We start from the raw sequence: 22,241 nt of genomic DNA, 5'->3' as shown, positions 1-22,241 counted from the left end.
ACGTTCCTCTGTCTTATCGGGCTTGTTTTAATTGGGATATCATTGTGTAGTACAAACCATACTGCATATTTATCTATGCACTAGATGTCTGATTCACTACCTGGAGAGTAATAGTCCGACACTGCTATTGGCTGATGGGAGAAGCTTCTGTAGCTGTGATTAGTGGAGGCAGAGCAGGTGCTGTTTTCATATTTGCCGCTGAATTTCCCCGGAGCAGCCGGGATGGGTGTGTAGCTCTGTGTTGCGGCATCACGTGATGCTGTACCGGCAGCTGCCCCGTAATATTTAGCATTTCCCCGGCAATGCCAGCTCACACATGATTATATATGTGGATGTTTGGAGCCGGTCCAGCTTAAAGCGGTACAACGGCATTTGCGAAATATTTTTTTCTTTTTTTACGTGTTAGAAAAAGTATTGTACTGTAATCAGATATTGAAGCAATGGATTGTGTTGCCTTTGGGACGTCTACATTTTGGAGGGAACTAACACAAAGGCACCGGAGTGTTGTTCTCTCATTCCCCTCATGGTGGCAGTGGTGCGCCGCCGGGAACATACAGGAAATCATTCTGCAACAGAAATGATACTTTGTATTTGCGTGTACGGGGAAGGAAATGTTATGTAGATAGTTACAGAAACATAGCACTTTTATGGAACAGGTGGGTGGCCCTGAAAAGGACCTTTTGTTCAATAATGAGAATTGGATTGGCTTATCCCCCGAAGCCGTAGAGGGTACGCCCCTGGCGCTTGAGGGCGTACACCACATCCATGGCGGTGACCGTCTTCCTCTTGGCGTGCTCGGTGTAGGTGACGGCGTCCCGGATGACGTTCTCCAGGAAAACCTTCAGCACTCCGCGGGTCTCCTCATAGATGAGGCCGGAGATGCGCTTGACACTAGTGTTGTCCGGATCATGAACGATTCGGATCTTTGATCCGAATCTATTTTGTGAGTCGAATCATCCGAATCATCAAAATGAGTAATTTGGATCGCAAAAGGGGCGGGGCCAGGAGCGACACGCCCCCTCTCAGCGGGCAGCGGGGTCCTGGAAGCAGAGCTGAGATGGATCGCTCTGTTGGAGGGGACTCAGGGGAGGCAGCCTTGCAGGGACAGCAGGTAGAGGAGAGAGGGGGGGACATGGGTGCCACTGCCAGATATGTGTAGAGCACACATAGGGCTCTATTCTCAAAGACTTCCCGCATGCGGTAAAGTACATGCGGGAAGTTTGCACCCAAAATACCGCCAAGTTGGAATTCTCAAAATGTTCCGCATGTTTTTTCCGCATGCGGAAAAAGTGTGATAAAAGTGCGGGATTCATGCGGAAAAATTTCCGCAAAAGTCGGTATTTTCCGCAATAAAATATCAATTCTTAAAAATGTTCAGGCGCATCATTTCGTCGTTAATTACCGATTTTTTTATCACCTACAAGTAGTAGGTGATATATTCCGCATCCCATTGACTTTAATGAAGTGTGGAGGCTTAAGGGCTGTGCTTGCTGGACTTTAACTTTTTTTTTAAACATTTTTTCATGCGACCTTTTTACCGCATCAATCCCGCATGAATAATGGCTGTTTCCGCATCTTTTTTTCCCGCATGCGGAAAACATGCGGAAAATATTAGTGAATATGGAAAAAATGCGGAGTTTACCGCTGGCGGAAATATAGCGGTAAAATTTTGCGGTGTTTTTGCCTGTTAGTGAATAGAGCCCATACTGGCTATAACGTGCTGCTGATTATAGGCTGTCTGTTCCGTAGTTGTGCACAGTGAACACATTGGAAGCTTTTGGCTCAGCTCAGCCCAGTAACTGTGCAGGCACTGTGATTGCAGTGCAATATGATCCTCCTAAACAGGCATGGTCGGAATAGCCGATTTCCGTTTCCGGCACAATTCCGCATTCCGTCATATAGAAATTCCGTTACCGTTCCATTCCGACGGTATACCGGGGCAGTTCCGCGGAATTCCGACTTATACGGAATTCCGTCGGAAAAATTTTAAAATATCTCTCTCCTCCTCCTCCTCTCCATCCATATCATGCAGTAGGGAATTGCAGATTTTCAAAACAGCTTATATACCATAGCTGGGATTTGAACCCAGGACCTAGTGTATAGTAGGTACCTGTCTTAACCTCTAGACCATGACCCACACTACATGCTAAAGCTGGCGGTAGCATAAACCATACTTCCATTATGATCAATTCGATAGAAAAAGTAGCATGATTAAGGATTAGTACTTTTTGAAAAGCATGCTTATATACCATAGCTGGGATTTGAACCCAGGACCTAGTGTGTAGTAGGTATCTGTCTTACCCTCTAGACCAGTGTTTCCCAACCAGTGTGCCGCGGCACACTAGTGTGCCGCGGCATGTTGCCCGGTGTGCCGTACAGGTCTGGCCTCTCGCCAGACCTGTACCTACTTTAGGGTGCAGGAGGGGGGGAAGTAGCGCTAGAAGGAGGGGCAGTGGAGGCAGCGGTGGGGAGGGGGGAAATATCCCCCCCCTCCCTCACCTGGTACCCCTCCTTCTGCCTCTCTCCCCCTCCGTTTAGCGGTGGCAAGTGCGGCTCGGCGGCGGGGAGGCATACGGAGAATTACTCACCACTTCCGCGTTCCAAGCGCCGGCAGCGTCATGTCGTCACACATCTCCGCCTTCAATGCCGCCCACTGTTCTTCCTGATTAGCGGAAGCACAGTGGGCGCTATTGAAGGCGGAGATGTGTGACGACATGACGTTGCCGGCGCTTGGAACGCAGAAGTGGTGAGTAATTCTCCGTATGCCTCCCCGCCGCCGAGCCGCACTTGCCACCGCTAAACGGAGAGGGAGAGAGGCAGAAGGAGGGGTCCCAGGTGAGGGAGGGGGGGATATTTCCCCCCTCCCCACCGCTGCCTCCACTGCCCTTCCTTCTAGCGCTGCTTCCCCCCCTCCTGGGCATCTATACTGGGGGAACTGTACTAGCTATACTGGGGGCAACGAAACTAGCTATACTGGGGGCAACGAAACTAGCTATACTGGGGGCAACGAAACTACCTACACTGGGGGCAGCTATACTAGCTATACGGGGGCAACGAAACTAGCTATACTGGGGGAAACAAAACTACCTACACTGGGGGCAACTAAACTAGCTATACTGGGGGCAACTATACTAGCTATACTGGGCACTATACTGGGGCACTACCTACCTATACTGGGCACTATGCTAGCTATACTGGGCACTATGCTAGCTATACTGGGCACTATACTAGCTATCTGGGTACTATACTAGCTATACTGGGCACTTTACTGGCTATACTGGGGCACTACCTATCCATACTGGGACTATACTAGCTATACTGGGGCACTATACTAGCTATACTGGGGCACTATACTGGGGTAACTATACTAACCATACTGGGGCAACTAAACTCCCTATACTGGGGCAACTATGCTAGCTATGCAGCCGCCCCCCCCCCCCCCCCCCCATAGCACGGCACTGTCCACTAGGTCACGCAAACATCCGCGCCGCCGCCGTTCCCCGGAGAAAAATATGGTCAGAAAGTGTTCCCCGGCCCGGAAAAGGTTGGGAACTACTGCTCTAGACCATGACCCACACTGCATGCTAAAGCTGGCGGTAGCATAAACCATACTTCCATTATGATCAATTCGATAGAAAAAGTAGCATGGTTAAGGATTTGTACTTTTTGAAAAGCATGCTTATATACCATAGCTGGGATTTGAACCCAGGACCTAGTGTGTAGTAGGTATCTGTCTTACCCTCTAGACCATGACCCACACTACATACTAAAGCTGGCGGTAGCATAAACCATACTTCCATTATGATCAATTCGATAGAAAAAGTAGCATGATTAAGGATTAGTACTTTTTGAAAAGCATGCTTATATACCATAGCTGGGATTTGAACCCAGGACCTAGTGTGTAGTAGGTATCTGTCTTACCCTCTAGACCATGACCCACACTGCATGCTACAGCTGGCGGTAGCATAAACCATACTTCCATTATGATCAATTCGATAGAAAAAGTAGCATGGTTAAGGATTTGTACTTTTTGAAAAGCATGCTTATATACCATAGCTGGGATTTGAACCCAGGACCTAGTGTGTAGTAGGTATCTGTCTTACCCTCTAGACCATGACCCACACTACATGCTAAAGCTGGCGGTAGCATAAACCATACTTCTATTATGATCAATTCGATAGAAAAAGTAGCATGATTAAGGATTTGTACTTTTTGAAAAGCATGCTTATATACCATAGCTGGGATTTGAACCCAGAACCTAGTGTGTAGTAGGTATCTGTCTTACCCTCTAGACCATGAACCACACTGCATGGTAGTAGGTATCTGTCTTACCCACTAGTAAGGCTGAGGCTGGAGAGGCTGCAGCCTCAGGGCACAGTGTAGGAGGGGGTGCACAATTCATTCAGCTGTCATTCCCAATTGTGTTTGAAGCAGAAAGAAATAAGAAAAGGTGATACATGGCAGCGACTGCAAGCCAGATAAGTAGAGATTAAGGTGTTGGGGGTGGGGGGGGGCTGGGGCACCTCTTAGTGTAATAGCAACCTCTATACTCATTTCTCCTTGGAGGGGGGGGTGGGCATCTGGGGGACCCCTTTTTAAAGGGGACTCCCAGATTCCACCATGAACCTCCCCCCCAGGAAATCGCGGCCTCCACCTCCACCGCCCATCGGAGGTGGAGAAGAGCCCCTTGTCCTTGGATTGGACAAGGGCTCGGAGGGGGAGGGGAAAGCTTGGCTGCCCCTCCCCTTCCGAGACCCCCCAATCCATGGACCATGCGGGCTGGTATAGTCAGGGTGCGGAGCCCCACGCGGCCGGTGCTCCGCATTCTGGCTATCCCAGCCTGCATGGGGGACAAGGGGTTAAAGAGGTCTGGGAGGGGGGACCCCACGTCGTTTTTTTTTAATATTTCCCACACTCAGAACGAAGTAAGTAAAACTCTTCCCACTTGGGGGAATCTATGAAAATAATACACTATTGTTACCTGTGCAAAAAAAACTGACATTTTCTGCATTTAAAAGACATTTTCGCCCTTGAAACTTAAAAATCGATTTTCTCAAAAACTATAAGGTCTTTTTGAAAAAAAAAATTTTCCTCTTATTCCCACTGATCCCCTTAATATACCCTGGGAATTTGGTGTTCCTAAACTTTAAGCAGGCTTTGCTATTAACCGTTAAAGTCGGCGGGTTTTTAAATGTTTACATTTTTCCTTTGAAACTTTAACATCGATTTTCTCAAAAACTATAAGGTCTTTTTGAAAAAAAAATTTTACCTCTTATTCCTCCTGATCTCCTTAATATATTCTCCAAATTTGAGGCTCTTAGCATTTAAGGGGGCTTTGTTATCAACCCTTAAAGTCGGCGGCTTTTTTATATTATACGGAGCGTTACGGTTTAACGCGAAATTACGGTAGCGTTTAATGCGAAATTACAGCATGTACGAAACGCGAAATTACGCGTTGAAAATTACGCTTGCGGTATTTTCAATTACGATTTTAATGGCAATTACGCTACTGTAATTTCGCATCGTAATCGCAAATTTCGCATGCGTAATTTTAGTAATGCGAAATTACGAAAATTTCAGCTCAACAAGGAGCCCCATTGGTCCTTAGCAGACCAATGGGGTTCCTTCAAATCAGAAGGAACCCCATTGGTCTGCTAAGGACCAATGGGGCTCCTTGGAGCCCAAATACAAAGATGCTTAGAGAGCTCTGAGCTATATAGCTCAGAGCTCTGTCGGGTCCGTGCAGCACGGACGCGTATGCGGCGGCTGAGCGGCGAGTGGCGTCGGGTGCGGCGTAGTTACAATGTAACAAAGTTGTTACATTGTAATAACTTTGTTACATTGTAACTGATAGAACATTTCCGAGGATATTGCGTGGGATCATTTATTTAAAGGGACAGGTAAGTATTAATGGTTAATTAAGAATATTAAAGGACTTTTTTCGTGGTTATGTTTTTTGTTCAATTAAAATACTTTTTCTAAGTGTTTGTGTGTTTATTTACTTTTAACTCTTAAAGGAAATGGGTAAGGGGTACAAGTACCTCTATACTCATTTCTCCTGGAAGGGGGGGTGGGCATCTCGGGGACCCCTTTTTAAAGGGGACTCCCAGATTCCACCATGAACCCCCCCCCCCAGGAAATCGCGGCCTCCACCTCCACCGCCCATCGGAGGTGGAGAAGAGCCCCTTGTCCTTAGATTGGACAAGGGCTCGGAGGGGGAGGGGAAAGCTTGGCTGCCCCTCCCCTTCCGAGACCCCCCAATCCATGGACCATGCGGGCTGGTATAGTCAGGGTGCGGAGCCCCACGCGGCCGGTGCTCCGCATTCTGGCTATCCCAGCCTGCATGGGGGACAAGGGGTTAAAGAGGTCTGAGAGGGGGGGACCCCACGTCGTTTTTTTTTTATATTTCCCACACTCAGAACGAAGTAAGTAAAACTCTTCCCACTTGGGGGAATCTATGAAAATAAAACACTATTGTTACCTGTGCAAAAAAAACTGACATTTTCCGCATTTAAAAGACATTTTTGCCCTTGAAAATTAAAAATCGATTTTCTCAAAAACTATAAGGTCTTTTTGAAAAAAAAAATTTCCTCTTATTCCCACTGATCCCCTTAATATACCCTAGGAATTTGGTGTTCCTAAACTTTAAGCAGGCTTTGCTATTAATCGTTAAAGTCGGCGGGTTTTTAAATGTATACATTTTTACTTTGAAACTTTAACATCGATTTTCTCAAAAAATATAAGGTCTTTTTGCAAAAAAATTTTTTTCCTCTTATTCCCCCTGATCTCCTTAATATATTCTCCAAATTTGAGGCTCTTAGCATTTAAGGGGGCTTTGCTATTAACCCTTAAAGTTGGCGGGTTTTTTATATTATACGGAACGTTACGGTTTAACGCGAAATTACGGTATGGTTTAATGCGAAATTACGGCATGACCGAAACGCGAAATTACGCGTTGAAAATTACGCTTACGGTATTTTCAATTACGATTTTAATGGCAATTACGCTACTGTAATTTCGCATCGTAATCGCAAATTTCGCATGCGTAATTATAGTAATGCGAAATTACAAAAATTTCGGCTCAACTCGGGCTTAGTGATGCCCTGGATGTTATCCCGGAACACCTTCCTGTGCCGCTTGGCGCCTCCTTTCCCGAGTCCCTTCCCGCCCTTTCCTCAGCCAGACATGACTGAACTGCTGTTTGTTTATTGGTAAAATAAAAACGTACTGATGTATGCAGCTGCGTCCCCTCCTCTTATGCAGCCTGGGCGGACCTGAGGGGCGACCTCGGGCGGGGCCACAGGCAGCACCGCCATGATTGGAGAATTTCATCTATTGTAAATATCTGATGGAGCAGTGCTTTTCAGCGCTGCTAGATTTGGGCGCAGCCGGCGCCTCCATTATCTGTAATAAGAATCACTCCTATTCTGATGTTTAGCAGCAGCGCTACATACAGAATAAGTTGATTATATTCGCGGTAATCCTTTCTTTCGACAGAAAACAAGTGTGAGTCCTAGGTTTTGCTCTGCTTATCTCACATTGGACATATGACAGCTGTGCTAAATGATGATCTATTCTAGTGGTGCTCACCGCCAGGTCGTGATCACGCTTACGCCTCGGACACGAAAATCCGTGAATAGATTTGCAACCACGAAAATCTGCTTCGGCTACGCGTGAATGCGGACAGAAATCCGCATTCACGCTCGTGAAACCCGGCGCTGAAGTCGTGGTTTGCGGAAATGCGTCAAACTATGCGGAAGTGACACATTGCAGGCCAATCAGAGTGCCCCAGCCAGGCCCTAGCAACCAATCACAGGAGGGGAGCTATGCCCTCCCCTCCTGAATATAAAGCGGCGGCCATGATGGAAAAGCTCTGTCCTTGCTAGACTGTGGTGCTGAGAGGATTATCTCCAGGCCATTGTTGTTTGAGCAAGTGCATTTATTGTGTTAAAAACAAAGCGTTTTTTTTGCTAACACTGCTCTTATACTGTACACAGTTAGCTAGTCAGTGAGTGATTGCTGTAGTTAGTTGTAGTCAGTGTAGTGTAGTGGGAGTCTAGTGATTATTTAACTGTGTGTAGTGCAGGCAGGTTCAGTGCTGCAGTGTAGTCAGTGTAGTGGGAGTGGGGATTATCTGTGTGTAGTGCAGGCAGGCAGGTTAGTGCAACAGCAGTGTTTACTTGCATATTCCAGTGACAGTTATACACTTGTACTATTTGCAGGCAGCCAGTCACACCGCCGGCGCCGCCACTCTCTGCCAGCGCTGTTCATTCATTCTGTCAGTGACCTTGTGCCGTGCCCAGTGCCCACTGCTCGCTCGCTGGCATATGAGCAGCTCATTACACAGTGTGACATCCTTGTGTGCCCACTGCATCCTTCAGTGACCTAGTTGTATATCCAGTGCCCACTGCTGTGCCCACTGCATCCTTCAGTGACCTTGTACTGTGCCCACTGCATCCTTCAGTGACCTAGTTGTATATCCAGAGCCCACTGCTGTGCCCACTGCATCCTTCAGTGACCTTGTGCTGTGCCCACTGCATCCTTCAGTGACCTAGTTGTATATCCAGTGCCCACTGCTGTGCCCACTGCATCCTTCAGTGACCTTGTACTCAGGGCCGGCCCTAGACTTTTTGCCGCCTGAGGCAAATTTTAAAACTCACCTCTTCCTCGTTCCAACGTGCACTCCACTGACGTCACTTCCTGCAACGCCGGCCACGTACAATACTGTGGGCGGCGTTGCAGGAAGTGACGTCAGTGGAGCGCACGCTGGAACGAGGAAGAGGTGAGTGATCCCCCGCCCGTGCCTCTTACTGTCGGCTGCTTACTCACTATTTAAAGCTGGAGGGGAGCGCAGATCGGGGGACCCAGGCGACGGAGGGGGGGTCCAACCCCCCCTCCCCACCGCTAGGCCCAATACCCCCATCCTTCCCGCTACCCCTCCAGCTCGGCGGACGCCCCCCCCCCCCCCCCGCACCCACGGACGGCCGGATGCCGCCCCTAGAAGTTTGCCGCCTGAGGCAAAAGTTTCACCCCGCCTCATGAGCGGGCCGGCCCTGCTTGTACTGTGCCCGCTGTGCTGCTACTACTAGCACCAGTATGTTGCCATGGTCCTTCTGTGCTGCTGCTGCTGCTGAACTGAACGCCCGCTTTGTCCTCCTCCTCCTCCTGACTCAGTCGCTACCACGGTACCACCAATGTACTCTGTCTGCGTTATCACTGCCTGGGTCACCGGGTGCATTTAATTTTTTGGCCAGCACTATGACCCTGTGCTGCTACTGCTACTACTACCACCAGTATGTTGGCATGGTCCTTCTGTGCTGCTGCTGCTGAACTGACCGCCCGCATTGTCCTCCTCCTCCTGACTCAGTCGCTTCCCGCTGCTGCACTCTGCGTTCACACTGCCCGGGTCACCGGGTGCATTTAATTTTTTGGCCAGCACTATGACGCTGTGCTGCTACTACTAGCACCAGTATGTTGCCATGGTCCTTCTGTGCTGCTGCTGCTGCTGCTGCTGAACTGAACGCCCGCTTTGTCCTCCTCCTCCTCCTGACTCAGTCGCTACCATGGTACCACCAATGTACTCTGTCTGCGTTATCACTGCCCGGGACACCGGGTGCATTTAATTTTTTGGCCAGCACTATGACGCTGTGCTGCTACTACTAGCACCAGTATGTTGCCATGGTCCTTCTGTGCTGCTGAATTGACCGCCGGCATTGTCCTCCTCCTCCTGACTCACTCGCTTCCACCAATGTACTCTGTCTGCGTTCACACTGCCCGGGTCACCGGGTGCATTTCATTTTTTGGCCAGCACTATGACGCTGTGCTGCTACTACTACTACCAGTATGTTGCCGTGGTCCTTCTGTGCTGCTGAACTGACCGCCCGCATAGTCCTTCTCCTGACTCAGTCGCTACCACCACTGCACTCTGCGTTCACACTGCCCGTGTCCACTGACAACTCTGCTGCGATGTCATTGCTAATTGCTGCAAAAAAAAACAAAAAAAAATTTACAAAAACCTTTCTGGGGCCTTTTTGGCATCAGCCACTCATCCTCCTCCAGCGGTACCTTCGCCGCCAAGTGCCATTGGAACTCGCCTTCACCTCTTTGACTGCTTAATGCGTATATATCCCTTTTTAAAACCACTTATTACCAATTAATAGCCCCATTTGAAGTGTTGATTTCACTTTAAAATCCATTTTCTCTAGAAAAAAAAAAATTGGGGGAATTTTTTATGTTGAAGTTATGTTCCCCCTTATCACCTCGATAATCCATGCAATTTGGGGGATTGTAGCATGTATGGGGGCTTTGTTATTAACGTTAAAAGAAAATCCGCCTCCGGGCGGGAATCCACGCGTGATTACGCCATTCACGGCAGAAAATCCGCGTGGTTGCGTGGACGCGAACGAAAATCTGCATGCGGCGGGGCCGAATGCAGATTTTTTTTTGCAACCACGCGGATTTCCGAATTCGTGGATGAGGCACATCCGAGCATCCCTGATCTATTCAACCCTCCCAGGATCCCGCTCCTCTTGTAGTAAATGGCATTTGTTAAATATAATCACACAGACCTCCTATATCTCTTATGGTGAAGCTGTGAGCTGGCATTGCCGGGGAAATGCTGGGGTACAGCATCACATGATGCCGCAACACAGAGCTGCACAAGTGCACATCCATCCCGGTGTAATGTCTGATTGTGCTGCCCGGAAGCTCCCTTCCACACCGAGTAGCACGCATGCTCAGTGTTAAAGAGAACCCGAGGTGGCCTTGTATTACGTAAGTGGGGCACAGAGGCTGGTTGGGCACACTAACACCAGCCTCTGTTGCCCCATCGTGTGTGTCAAAGACCCCCCTGCTCGCCGCTATACCCCCGCAGAGCTGGCGACACGCAGCGTGTCGCCAGCACAATGTTTACTCTAGCGCTGTCTGTCAGCGCCGCTCCGCCGCCTCCTCTGCATCGCCGCTACCCGCCCTCGTCCCTTCCCTCCCGCTGATTGGAGGGAAGGGACGAGGGCGGGTAGCGGCGATGCGGAGGAGGCGTGGGAGCGGCACTGACAGACAGCGATAGAGTAAACATTGTGCTGGCGACGCGCTGCGTGTCGCCAGCACTGCGGGGAGTTTAGCGGCGAGCAGGGGGGTCTTTGACACACACGATGGGGCAACAGAGGCTGGTGTTAGTGTGCCCAACCAGCCTCTGTGCCCCACTTACGTAATACAAGGCCACCTCGGGTTCTCTTTAAGTTAATGATGCTGCTGGAGATAAAATACGAAATATCTCCGCTCCCACACCTCTTACAGTCCCCAAATTTTCAGGGTAGGGAGGGGACCCCCCGAACGACCTCTATGCCAAATTGCAGCCCCCGAGCCCCGCTGGTTCAGGAGATAGATTACAGAAACCTATCTCGGGAACCAGCGGGTCTCGGGGGCTGCAATTTGGCATAGAGGTCGTTCGGGGGGTCCCCTCCCTACCCTGAAAATTTGGGGACTGTAAGAGGTGTGGGAGCGGAGATATTTTGTATTTTATCTCCAGCAGCAACATGCAATAGGAAATGTGGCCGCACAGTCTCCTACTGCGCATGCGGGGCAGCGCAAATCCACAGGCAGCGTAATCAGACACAACACCGGCTCTTCTGGGAAATTCGGCGCAAATATGAAAAAAGCAACTGCTCTGCCTCCACCAATCACAGCTACAGAAGCTTCTCCCATCAGCCAATATCAATGCCAGAATATCACTGCACATTGTGAATCAGACATTTATAGTGTGCACTAGAGATGGGAAGTTCGGATCTTTTCAATGATCCGGATGATTCGAATCGGATCATTGAAAAGATCCGGATCTTTGATCCGAATCTCGGATCATTTTACTACTGGAAGCATTCGGGGGTGAAATGAACAGCAGGACAGGTCTGTGGACAGGAGAAGGAGAGGGGGGTGGACACACAAAGAAGGGGAGAAGATGGACAGAGGGCAGGGAGTGGACAGAGAAGGGAGGAGGGACGAGCAGAGAGCAGAAATGTTTGCACGTAATACCCACATGCTGAAGTCACATGCTTTACATGTATTTCACCTATATGTTCATCTGTACACTTTGAAAGAAAAGGTCGCACAGTGAAAGAAAGCATTCCCAGAAGATAAGTGCAGCTGTTTAGTGGCGAGTGCAGGAGGATTATATTGCCTTTCAATCACACTGTCTGCAAAGTTACTGAGCTGTGCTGAGCCAAAAGCTTCCAATGTGATCACTGTGCACAACTACGGAACAGACAGCCTGTAATGAGCAGCACGTTATAGCCAGTATGTGTGCTCTACACATATCTGGCAGTGGCACCGATGTCCCCTCTCTCTCATCTACCTGCTGTCCCTGCAAGGCTGCCTCCCTTCCAACAGAGCGATCCATCTCTGCTCTGCTTCCAAGACCCCGCTGCCCGCTGAGAGGGGGCGTGTCGCTCCTGGCCCCGCCCCTTTTGCGATCCGAATCGTTCATTTTGATGATTCGGATGATCGACTCATAAAATAGATTCGGATCAAAGATCCGAATCGTTCATGATCCGGACAACACTAGTGTGCACACTGTACAGATAAATATATGCTATGGTTTTAATTCTGGGTAATTCTGATTAATTCCCATAATTATTTTACAAAATACAGTCAGTCATTACAAAAAGTAAATACATTCTGTTCTGATTTCAATTGAAACAAGCCAGCTAAGTCCCAACCTGAGCAACGTCTCCACACCCGCATATTGTTACGTTGATGCTCTGGATTGGCTGCGCATCGCTTGTGCTTTCTGCAGGCCACTCTGCCTATACATGAGGCTAGGAAGTTACTGTACTGCCGCATTATATTCTATCTGCCAGACTGCCACAGCAGGAGGGTCCCTCTGATCAGCTTACAATGTATTTGGCCGATATAGAGCGAGAGGGTGGCTTCTCTCTGGAATGTAAGCATTGTTCGGTACGTTACATTATTAACAAATTGTGCGTGGCTCCGGGAAGAGCATTTACGGTTTAGCACTCCGTGGAGGTCAATAAGATGGCGGGAAAGACCGTTAACCCACACGCGGGATATCTGAAAATCTCTTCATCTCAAGATTTTTGTTGTGCATTCTTCCATAAACGCGCCAAATAATATATTGTTACAGATATTAAAGTGGATTCCCGCACATGTTACTGAATTTGCTGCATAAAAACCCTTTGCATGCCGAGAACTAAGATCAGCCACACGCCATTCCACTGATCGTGTGACTTTCCTCAAACTCGCAAACGATCCATCACTGCCATATGGAAGTTTCTATTTCCTCTACACTGGAGGAACACATACAGCACAGTAATCTTTCCTGTCCAGGCTCTCTATAGACGGTGTGGGTGGCTCTGAAAAGAGCCTTTGTGGTGTTCTGTGCGATCTCTTTAGCTGCAGGGAATTACTTGCTCTTGGCGGCCTTGTGGCTCTCGGTCTTCTTGGGCAGCAGCACGGCTTGGATGTTGGGCAGGACGCCCCCCTGGGCGATGGTCACCCCACCCAGCAGCTTGTTGAGCTCCTCGTCGTTGCGCACGGCCAGCTGCAGGTGGCGGGGGATGATGCGGGTCTTCTTGTTGTCCCGGGCGGCGTTGCCAGCCAGCTCCAGGATCTCAGCGGTCAGATACTCCAGCACTGCGGCCAGATAGACCGGAGCTCCGGCCCCCACCCGCTCCGCATAGTTGCCCTTCCTCAGCAGACGGTGAACACGGCCGACTGGGAACTGCAGGCCGGCCCGGGAGGAGCGAGTCTTGGCCTTGGCACGAGCCTTGCCGCCTTGTTTGCCTCTTCCGGACATGATAACTTCAGGAATACAGATAACTCTCCAATAGTGTTGTCCGGATCATGAACGATTCGGATCTTTGATCCGAATCTATTTTATGAGTCGATCATCCGAATCATCAAAATGAGTGATTCGGATCGCAAAAGGGGCGGGGCCAGGAGCGACACGCCCCCTCTCAGCGGGCAGCGGGGTCTTGGAAGCAGAGCAGGGATGGATCGCTGAGTTGGAGGGGAGCCAGCCTTGCAGGGAGACAGATAGATGGGAGAGAGGGGACATGGGTGCCACTGCCAGATATGTGTAGAGCACACATACTGGCTATAACGTGCTGCCCATTATAGGCTGGCTGTTCCGTAGTGCTGCACAGTGAACACATTGGAAGCTTTTGGCTCAGCACAGCTCAGTAACTTTGCAGACAGTGTGATTGAAAGGCAATATGATCCTCCTGCACTGGGCACTAAACAGCTGCACTTATCTTCTGGGAATACTTTGGGGGAATGCTTTCTTTCACTGTGCGACCTTTTCTTTCAAAGTATACAGATAAACATATAGGTGAAATACATGTAATGCATATGATTGCAGCATGTGGGTATTACGTGCAAACATTTCTGCTCTTTGCTCGTCCCTCCTCCCTTCTCTGTCCACTCCCTGCCCTCTGTCCATCTTCTCCCCTTCTCTGTGTGTCCACTCCCTCCCCTTCTCCTGTCCACAGACCTGTCCTGCTGTTCATTTCACCCCCGAATGCTTCCAGTAGTAAAATGATCCGAGATTCGGATCAAAGATCCGGATCTCTTCAATGATCCGATTCGAATCATCCGGATCATTGAAAAGATCCGAACTTCCCATCTCTACTCTCCAACACGAGAATAACCGAACCCGCCCCTCCTCCTGCCCTATATACCCTGCTGCCCGCCCCGCGCTGCCACCCGATTGGCTGCTATTCAACTCAACCAATAGCATAAGAGTCTGGCTGTCCACTAATCAGCAAATGCCAGGGCGGGACTCTCCTCTTTAGCGTCCAATCTCATCTAGAGTGTTTTGTTACGATCTTCAACTAAAAGAAAGTCTCTCATCCGACCAATCAGCTATAAGGGGCGGTAATCAGGCGGGGCTAGCGACGCTATCCAATAGTGTGAGCCGGCTCTCCTGCAGCCTGATTAGCATAGGCCGCCTATATAAGGAGGGGAGGCAGCGCTGCTCCTCATTGTGTCTCCGCACTCTGCAGAGTTACTGAGAATCATCAGCTATGGTTGAACCAGCCAAGTCCGCCCCGGCGCCCAAGAAGGGCTCTAAGAAAGCGGTGAGTAAGGTGCAGAAGAAGGACGGCAAGAAGCGCAGGAAGACCAGGAAGGAGAGCTACGCCATCTACGTGTACAAGGTGCTGAAGCAGGTGCACCCCGACACCGGCATCTCCTCCAAGGCCATGAGCATCATGAACTCCTTCGTCAATGACATCTTCGAGCGCATCGCTGGGGAAGCTTCCCGCCTGGCTCATTACAACAAGCGCTCTACCATCACCTCCCGGGAGATCCAGACCGCCGTCCGCCTGCTGCTGCCGGGAGAGCTGGCCAAGCACGCCGTGTCCGAGGGCACCAAGGCCGTCACCAAGTACACCAGCGCCAAGTAATCGCCTCTCACCCGACTACACAGGAAACCCAAAGGCTCTTTTCAGAGCCACCCACTCATTCACTACAGGGCTATGTACTGCTATTACAATCATTCCCTACTGAAGTCCTAAGCTGAGCAGGGAGGGGGTTACCCACCATGAGGTTACTGATCTCTTCCAGCGGTGTTTCCGTTCTAATGCTGTCCCGTACAGTCACCTGTGTGCTGCCTAGGGGGACAATACAAGGTTGTTAGGAGTTAACTGAGCAGGGAGCGGGATCTCCGATCTCCTCTAGCCGAGCGGTTCTGATTTATGAATCTATTTTTAAGGCCCATTTCTGAATTGGCGCAGGGGATTGTCAGAGACTGATGTATTGAATCGTTTCCCTGCAGCTAGTGACTATTCCAGTACACTTCTATTAGAACCCTAGAGACCTCTGTGTACTTGGAGATGCCTCAGTTTGAGTATATAATGGTTCTCTATTACCCCGGCTGCTGCCTGTGATGTTTGTGTGCCGCGCTCTACTCGGAGAAGAGCAGATAGCAGAGATTGCCGGTGCGCTGCATCCACTCGGACCAGCGACAAGGACTTCTCGTGTATTTCTCTACAGAATCCATTCTGAGTCTATGCAGCTGGTGGGGTTATTTTAGAAGCGGCCCATCCGCACAGATCGGGTGACGTCTAAATAATATGTATTGCACAATAATATTATTTTGTGATAAAACTAAAACGGTGCATAGTTGGTCGTGGTTTGAAAGTTGCAAATAAATGTATCACTAAAGCGCAGCCGCCACATTTGAAAATAATCGCTTTTAGTAGATTCATGATTTTTATGTTCCTGTAAATATCAAAGGCATCTGTGAATTTGATAGTTGATGGACGCCAAACCACCTAAATATCCGATCTGCTGGGAAATCCGGTCACTGCAGCAAAACGACTCCCGCTTAGCTCGGTCAGATAAGTCTGTGTGAGGAGGACTCTTATTACTGCCCCGGCTCATGCCCTGCACAGGGGGAGGGAGATCTCGGCTCTCTAATCTGTCTCCATAACAATAAATAACCATCAGCCTGTCCGATCCGCCGCCACGATACAGAATGCGGATCTTCTGCAGAGAAACGTGACTCATCTACCTCTATTCCTTTTCACTTTATACTTGACGCTTTTAGATATAACTAGTATCTGTTGGAGCTGATAGAAAATTAAAATAATCAAGAACAAAACCAGGCAGCGTTGTAGAATGGCGGGATAAGCAATATTGTGGCGGGACAATTAAAAAATAACTAATTTTCTCCAATAGCCAATCCGATACAAGCTCCCGATCACCCCGGCCAATCAGAAGCCACGGCGCTTATAAATGGGTAATAGCTCGGCAGAGGGCGTGTTGTGAGTCGAGTAATAGAGATAATTGTGCATTTCCCGGTCAGTCAACGGCTGCTTTGGGCGGGGTTATTAGAAGGCCGTCCGGTGATTAGTTCCCGCGCAGCACGAGGCAAGACACAGTGCAGGCTGCTATGGGGCTGGGTGGGATGAAGGACAATTGGCTCTCCGCGGTGTCACGTAGAGGGCGTGGTGTAGGGCAGCCAATGACAGAGAGGCGCGGGCTGTATAAAGGGGCGCTTCCCGGTCGCTCTTCTCAATCTATTTCCGCGAGTGAATAGAGACTATTTCCTGAGCGATGGCCAGAACTAAGCAGACCGCCCGCAAGTCCACCGGAGGGAAAGCTCCCCGCAAGCAGCTGGCCACCAAAGCCGCCCGGAAGAGCGCCCCGGCTACCGGAGGAGTGAAGAAGCCTCACCGCTACCGGCCCGGTACAGTGGCTCTCCGAGAGATCCGCCGCTACCAGAAATCCACCGAGCTGCTGATCCGCAAGCTGCCCTTCCAGCGCCTGGTGCGGGAGATCGCCCAGGACTTCAAGACCGACCTGCGCTTCCAGAGCTCGGCCGTCATGGCTCTGCAGGAGGCCAGCGAGGCTTATCTGGTGGGGCTCTTCGAGGACACCAACCTGTGCGCCATCCACGCCAAGAGGGTCACCATCATGCCCAAAGACATCCAGCTGGCCCGCAGGATCCGCGGCGAGAGGGCATAAGCGCCTCATATTCCAGTAGTATCCCCCACAGAACACAAAGGCTCTTTTCAGAGCCACCCCACATTCTCCATACAGAGCTGTAATGTGGTATCTAGCAAATATATATTCTTTCGTTAGTGTAATTATATGTGACTATTGAGTGATATCCATATACCTTTGACCAAAGTTCGAGTGACGGCTCAAGCCAGCATGTAAAGAGTCTTTGGGCAAGGCTCCCCGATGATCCTAGTCGCCCGTACAGGAGAGAAACGCAATATAGAACGTCCCTCGTCTGCAGATACGCCCCAGTAACGTACGGATTTTTGTTTTCAATCAGCAGCTTGTCATAAAGTGCACATGTATTAGCAAAAAGAGGACCAGGCAGTTACCGGAAATGTTATCACATCTACATAACTTCCATGACGCAATTACTTTTTTTTTTTAAAAATACATGAATCCTCTTCTGAGACGTGAAGGAAGACCGATTAGGTGCTGGAATAAATAGTATGGTGGGATAGGAAAGAGGTGCTCGCAGCACACAGACCACATGACGGCGGCAAATCAATCTCTGCAGTATATGATAGGGGAGTATAAATCGTGTGCTCGTGGCCGATCGACTCTAGGTGTATATAGTTGGTGGAGATCTACAAGATGGCGGGAAAGACCGTTAACATACGCGCGGGATATTTGAAAACCTCATCTCTCCCCCTTTTGTGTCTTGGTAACCATTATACATTTTATTTATCATGTTAATTTTATCACTGTCATTACCAATTCTATAATTTGTATTTTGTATCATTCTTTGTATTTTGTCACTAATTATGTATCTTGTATATTGGTGTACACCATTGTCTGTATTATTATGTACCCCATGTTTGTTTCTTACTTTGTACAGCGCCACGGAATATGTTGGCGCTTTATAAATCAATAATAATAATAATAATCTAATCAGATTTTTGAGTTCTGTTCTCCTTTCGTGCATGTAAACGCCTGAATATAATAACGAATCATTTCAGATTGTAATAAGTATTCCCTGGTGTAATGGCTCTGACACAGGAGACCAGGGTTCGAATCTCGGCTCTGCATTTTCTGTAAGTCAGCACCTTACATTAAGAGACCTTAGGCAAGTTTCCCTAACTGCCTATAGAGCGCGCCCTAGCGCTTTGAGTCCGCCAGGAGAAAAGCGCGATATAAATGTTATGTCTTATCTGCTCCTCCACACGAGTTGCTGAATTTGCTACATAAAGGTTTTTTAATGCTGAGAACTTTAGGAAGGGGTAGATCAGCTGTACGGATCACCGGATATTAGAGAGGTGATCTATTACCATGCAAGTGATCTAGAACAGAAATTCATCCTATTTCCCTTTTCTCATTTACAAGCAGCTGGATAACCGCGCGATCACAAACACTGCAATGTATCGCTCAGGACGAGTGTACTGTACTGGCAGATATTTATTGAATTTATATAGCGCCAACATAGAGCTTGTTTGAGCTCATTTTCAAAGCGTTGGCAGTGAATAGCAGATCAGAGCCGCTCCTCATTATCCATACAGAGCCACTCATCCATACAGAGCTGTAGTGCCGCTATCACAGCAGCTAGACGGGCAGAAATGTACCAGAGTAGATGGCTCATCTCAGAAAAACTACACCCTACCAATAAAAACTGTTCGGTGTTACTCGGGCTGCTATAACAGGTATTTACTTACATGGGCGCCAAAATTGTTGGTAAATATCTTACTAGCAACATCACACCCATCAGCCATGCTTTAAAAGAAAATTACTTTGTTTCACACCATGCGTTCCAAAGGGGACTATAAAAAAAAAAAAAAAAAAAAAAAAACTTGATTATCATATGAAACGTCCTCTAGTTGCGGTTAATCGAACTTTGAGTTCGCATGTAAACATTGAATTTATAAAGCAATCCCCACTTCACCCGTTTCTCAGGGACCCCGCAGCGTGCATGGCCGCCTTCCGCAGCCACAGGAAGATCAACACATTAGGGAGTCAATGCACACCTGCCAATAATGCGACGGTCACTAACAGCTACATGTACTACCCAGGTAATAACAGAGTAACGAGAAGCATCAGCCCTTCAGGGAAAATGTGGGTGGCTCTGAAAAGAGCCTTTGTGTTTGTAGAGAGCCGAGCTGCGGCTTATTTCTTCTTAGGAGCGGCCTTCTTGGGCTTTGCTGTCTTCTTTGCCGGGCTTTTGGCGGCCTTAGGCTTGGCTGCCTTCTTAGCGGGGCTCTTGGCGGCTTTCTTGGCTTTGGCGGCAGCTTTGGGCTTCTTGGCAGCAGCTGCCGCCGGTTTCTTGGCCGCCTTCTTAGCGGGGCTCTTCTTGGCGGCGCTGGGGGCTTTCTTAGGCTTCTTCGGGGACTTGGCGGCTTTGGGCTTCCTGGCAGTAGCCGGCTTCTTAGGCTTGGCGGCAGCCGCTGGCTTCTTCTTGGCCTGTGCCGGCTTCTTGTGCTCTTTGCCGGCTGCCTCCTTCTTGCTGACCTTGAAGGATCCGGAGGCGCCGGTGCCTTTGACATGGACGAGGCTGCCCTTTGTCAGCAAGCCCTTGATGGCCAGCTTGAGGCGGCTGTTATTCTTCTCCACATCGTAGCCTCCGGCAGCCAGAGCCTTCTTCAGTAGTGTTGTCCGGATCATGAACGATTCGGATCTTTGATCCGAATCTATTTTATGAGTCGATCATCCGAATCATCAAAATGAACGATTCGGATCGCAAAAGGGGCGGGGCCAGGAGCGACACGCCCCCTCTCAGCGGGCAGCGGGGTCCTGGAAGCAGGGATCGCTCTGTTGGATGGGAGGCAGCCTTGCAGGGAGACAGGTAGATGGGAGAGAGTGGACATGGGTGCCACTGCCAGATATGTGTAGAGCACACATACTGGCTGCAATGTGCTGCCCATTATAGGCTGGCTGTTCCGTAGTGCTGCACAGTGAACACATTGGAAGCTTTTGGCTCAGCACAGCTCAGTAACTTTGCAGACAGTGTGATTGAAAGGCAATATAATCCTCCTGCACTCGGCACTAAACAGCTGCACTTATCTTCTGGGAATGCTTTCTTTCACTGTGCGACCTTTTCTTTCAAAGTGTACAGATGAACATATAGGTGAAATATATGACATAAAGTATATGATTGCAGCATGTGGGTATTACGTGCAAACATTTCTGCTCTCTGCTCGTCCCTCCTCCCTTCTCTGTCCACTCCCTGCCCTCTGTCCATTCTTCTCCCCTTCTGTGTGTCCACCCCCCTCCCCTTCTCCTGTCCACAGACCTGTCCTGCTGTTCATTTCACCCCCGAATGCTTCCGGTAGTAAAATGATCCGAGATTCGGATCAAAGATCCGGATCTCTTCAATGATCCGATTCGAATCATCCGGATCATTGAAAAGATCCGAACTTCCCATCTCTATTCTTCAGGGCGGCCAGAGAGACCCCGCTGCGCTCTTTGGAGGCGGACACGGCCTTGAGGATGAGCTCGGACACGGCGGGGCCGGAAGGCTTCTTGCTGCCTTTCTTGGCTCCTCCTCCGGCTGCCGCCTTCTTAGGCTGCTTCTTCTTGGCGGCGGGCTCCGCTGCGGGAGGGGCGGCTGCTGGGGCGGTCTCTGCCATCTTCTAGTGTTGTCCGGATCATGAACGATTCGGATCTTTGATCCGAATCTATTTTATGAGTCGATCATCCGAATCATCAAAATGAACGATTCGGATCGCAAAAGGGGCGGGGCCAGGAGCGACACGCCCCCTCTCAGCGGGCAGCGGGGTCTTGGAAGCAGAGCTGAAATGGATAGCTCTGTTGTATGGGAGGCAGCCTTGCAGGGAGACAGGTAGATGAGAGAGAGGGGACATGGGTGCCACTGCCAGATATGTGTAGAGCACACATACTGGCTATAACGTGCTGCCCATTATAGGCTGTCTGTTCCGTAGTGCTGCACAGTGAACACATTGGAAACTTTTGGCTCAGCACAGCTCAGTAACTTTGCAGACAGTGTGATTGAAAGCCAAGGCAATATAATCCTCCTGCACTCGGCACTAAACAGCTGCACTTATCTTCTGGGAATGCTTTCTTTCACTGTGCGACCTTTTCTTTCAAAGTGTACAGATGAACATATAGGTGAAATATATGTAAAGCATATGATTGCAGCATGTGGGTATTATGTGCAGACATTTCTGCTCTCTGCTCGTCCCTCCTCCCTTCTCTGTCCACTCCCTGCCCTCTGTCCATCTTCTCCCCTTCTCTGTGTGTCCACCCCCCTCTCCTTCTCCTGTCCACAGACCTGTCCTGCTGTTCATTTCACCCCAGAATGCTTCCGGTAGTAAAATGATCCGAGATTCGGATCAAAGATCCGGATCTCTTCAATGATCCGATTCGAATCATCCGGATCATTGAAAAGATCCGAACTTCCCATCTCTACCATCTTCCTGCACTACAACAACGTGTAACATTGCGGGGAGAGCCCAGCTCTGCGCTTATATACTCTCCCCGGCTGCGCTGCCATTGGCTGCTGACAGGAGGACACACCCCTCTTCCTATTGGTGGGATCCGGACTCTCAGCCGTCCCTCCACACAGCTGTCACTGCTCGGCTCTCTGCTTGTGTTTCCTCGCCGGGAGAAAAGTGGGTTTATTCCCCCCGGAAAGTAGCGGTGCGCCCCCCTGTGTGCAGCCGCCCGGCTGGCAGGGGTCTCCCCTCCTCCATTACAGTCACGGGGGCTTCTGAGCGGCGACAGTGGCCGGGAAATCCCGCTGTAATGTGACCAGCTCTGCTTTCTGCTCCCCCGAT

At 49.6% G+C, this 22,241-nt stretch overlaps 4 protein-coding genes across 5 annotated transcripts; 2 read left to right on the top strand and 2 right to left on the bottom strand.

The window, feature by feature from the left end:
- Window positions 1-707: 707 nt before the first annotated feature.
- On the bottom strand, window positions 708-13,807 carry LOC137537068 (histone H2A type 1-like). Its single transcript, XM_068259213.1, has 2 exons — window positions 13,419-13,807; window positions 708-936 (listed from the first exon to the last, which is right to left on the bottom strand). Exons 1-2 carry the CDS (start codon window positions 13,805-13,807, stop codon window positions 708-710), a joined length of 618 nt encoding a protein of 205 aa, XP_068115314.1.
- A 1,221-nt stretch (window positions 13,808-15,028) lies between these two features.
- LOC137535237 (histone H2B-like) lies at window positions 15,029-15,439 on the top strand. Its single transcript, XM_068257052.1, has one exon. It carries the CDS (start codon window positions 15,036-15,038, stop codon window positions 15,414-15,416), a length of 381 nt encoding a protein of 126 aa, XP_068113153.1. The 5' UTR covers window positions 15,029-15,035; the 3' UTR covers window positions 15,417-15,439.
- A 1,617-nt stretch (window positions 15,440-17,056) lies between these two features.
- On the top strand, window positions 17,057-17,481 carry LOC137537067 (histone H3). Its single transcript, XM_068259212.1, has one exon. It carries the CDS (start codon window positions 17,071-17,073, stop codon window positions 17,479-17,481), a length of 411 nt encoding a protein of 136 aa, XP_068115313.1. The 5' UTR covers window positions 17,057-17,070.
- A 2,133-nt stretch (window positions 17,482-19,614) lies between these two features.
- On the bottom strand, window positions 19,615-21,074 carry LOC137535225 (histone H1B-like). Of its 2 annotated transcripts, XM_068257042.1 has the most exons (3): window positions 21,027-21,074; window positions 20,884-20,966; window positions 19,615-20,092 (listed from the first exon to the last, which is right to left on the bottom strand). In XM_068257042.1, exons 1-3 carry the CDS (start codon window positions 21,072-21,074, stop codon window positions 19,615-19,617), a joined length of 609 nt encoding a protein of 202 aa, XP_068113143.1. The 2 variants fall into 2 exon arrangements, with proteins under 2 accessions (XP_068113143.1, XP_068113142.1); XM_068257041.1 differs by having other exon boundaries at window positions 20,884-21,074.
- Window positions 21,075-22,241: the final 1,167 nt, after the last annotated feature.

This window comes from Hyperolius riggenbachi, chromosome 10 (genome assembly GCF_040937935.1).
Source record: "Hyperolius riggenbachi isolate aHypRig1 chromosome 10, aHypRig1.pri, whole genome shotgun sequence".
NCBI classification, from domain to species: domain Eukaryota; kingdom Metazoa; phylum Chordata; class Amphibia; order Anura; family Hyperoliidae; genus Hyperolius; species Hyperolius riggenbachi.
This window is presented reverse-complemented; position numbering and strand designations above follow the sequence as displayed.

Excerpts from the sequence above, each read along its gene's own strand:
- LOC137537068 (XM_068259213.1), bottom strand. The coding sequence starts at position 13,807 with ATGTCCGGAAGAGGCAAACAAGGCGGCAAGGCTCGTGCCAAGGCCAAG. Across the intron at positions 937-13,418 it reads CACAAGGCCGCCAAGAGCAA|ATTCGGATCAAAGATCCGAA; the intron begins GTAATTCCCTGC and ends CTCACAAAATAG.
- LOC137535237 (XM_068257052.1), top strand. The coding sequence starts at position 15,036 with ATGGTTGAACCAGCCAAGTCCGCCCCGGCGCCCAAGAAGGGCTCTAAG.
- LOC137537067 (XM_068259212.1), top strand. The coding sequence starts at position 17,071 with ATGGCCAGAACTAAGCAGACCGCCCGCAAGTCCACCGGAGGGAAAGCT.
- LOC137535225 (XM_068257041.1), bottom strand. The coding sequence starts at position 21,074 with ATGGCAGAGACCGCCCCAGCAGCCGCCCCTCCCGCAGCGGAGCCCGCC. Across the intron at positions 20,093-20,883 it reads AGCGGGGTCTCTCTGGCCGC|ACTGAAGAAGGCTCTGGCTG; the intron begins CCTGAAGAATAG and ends CCGGACAACACT.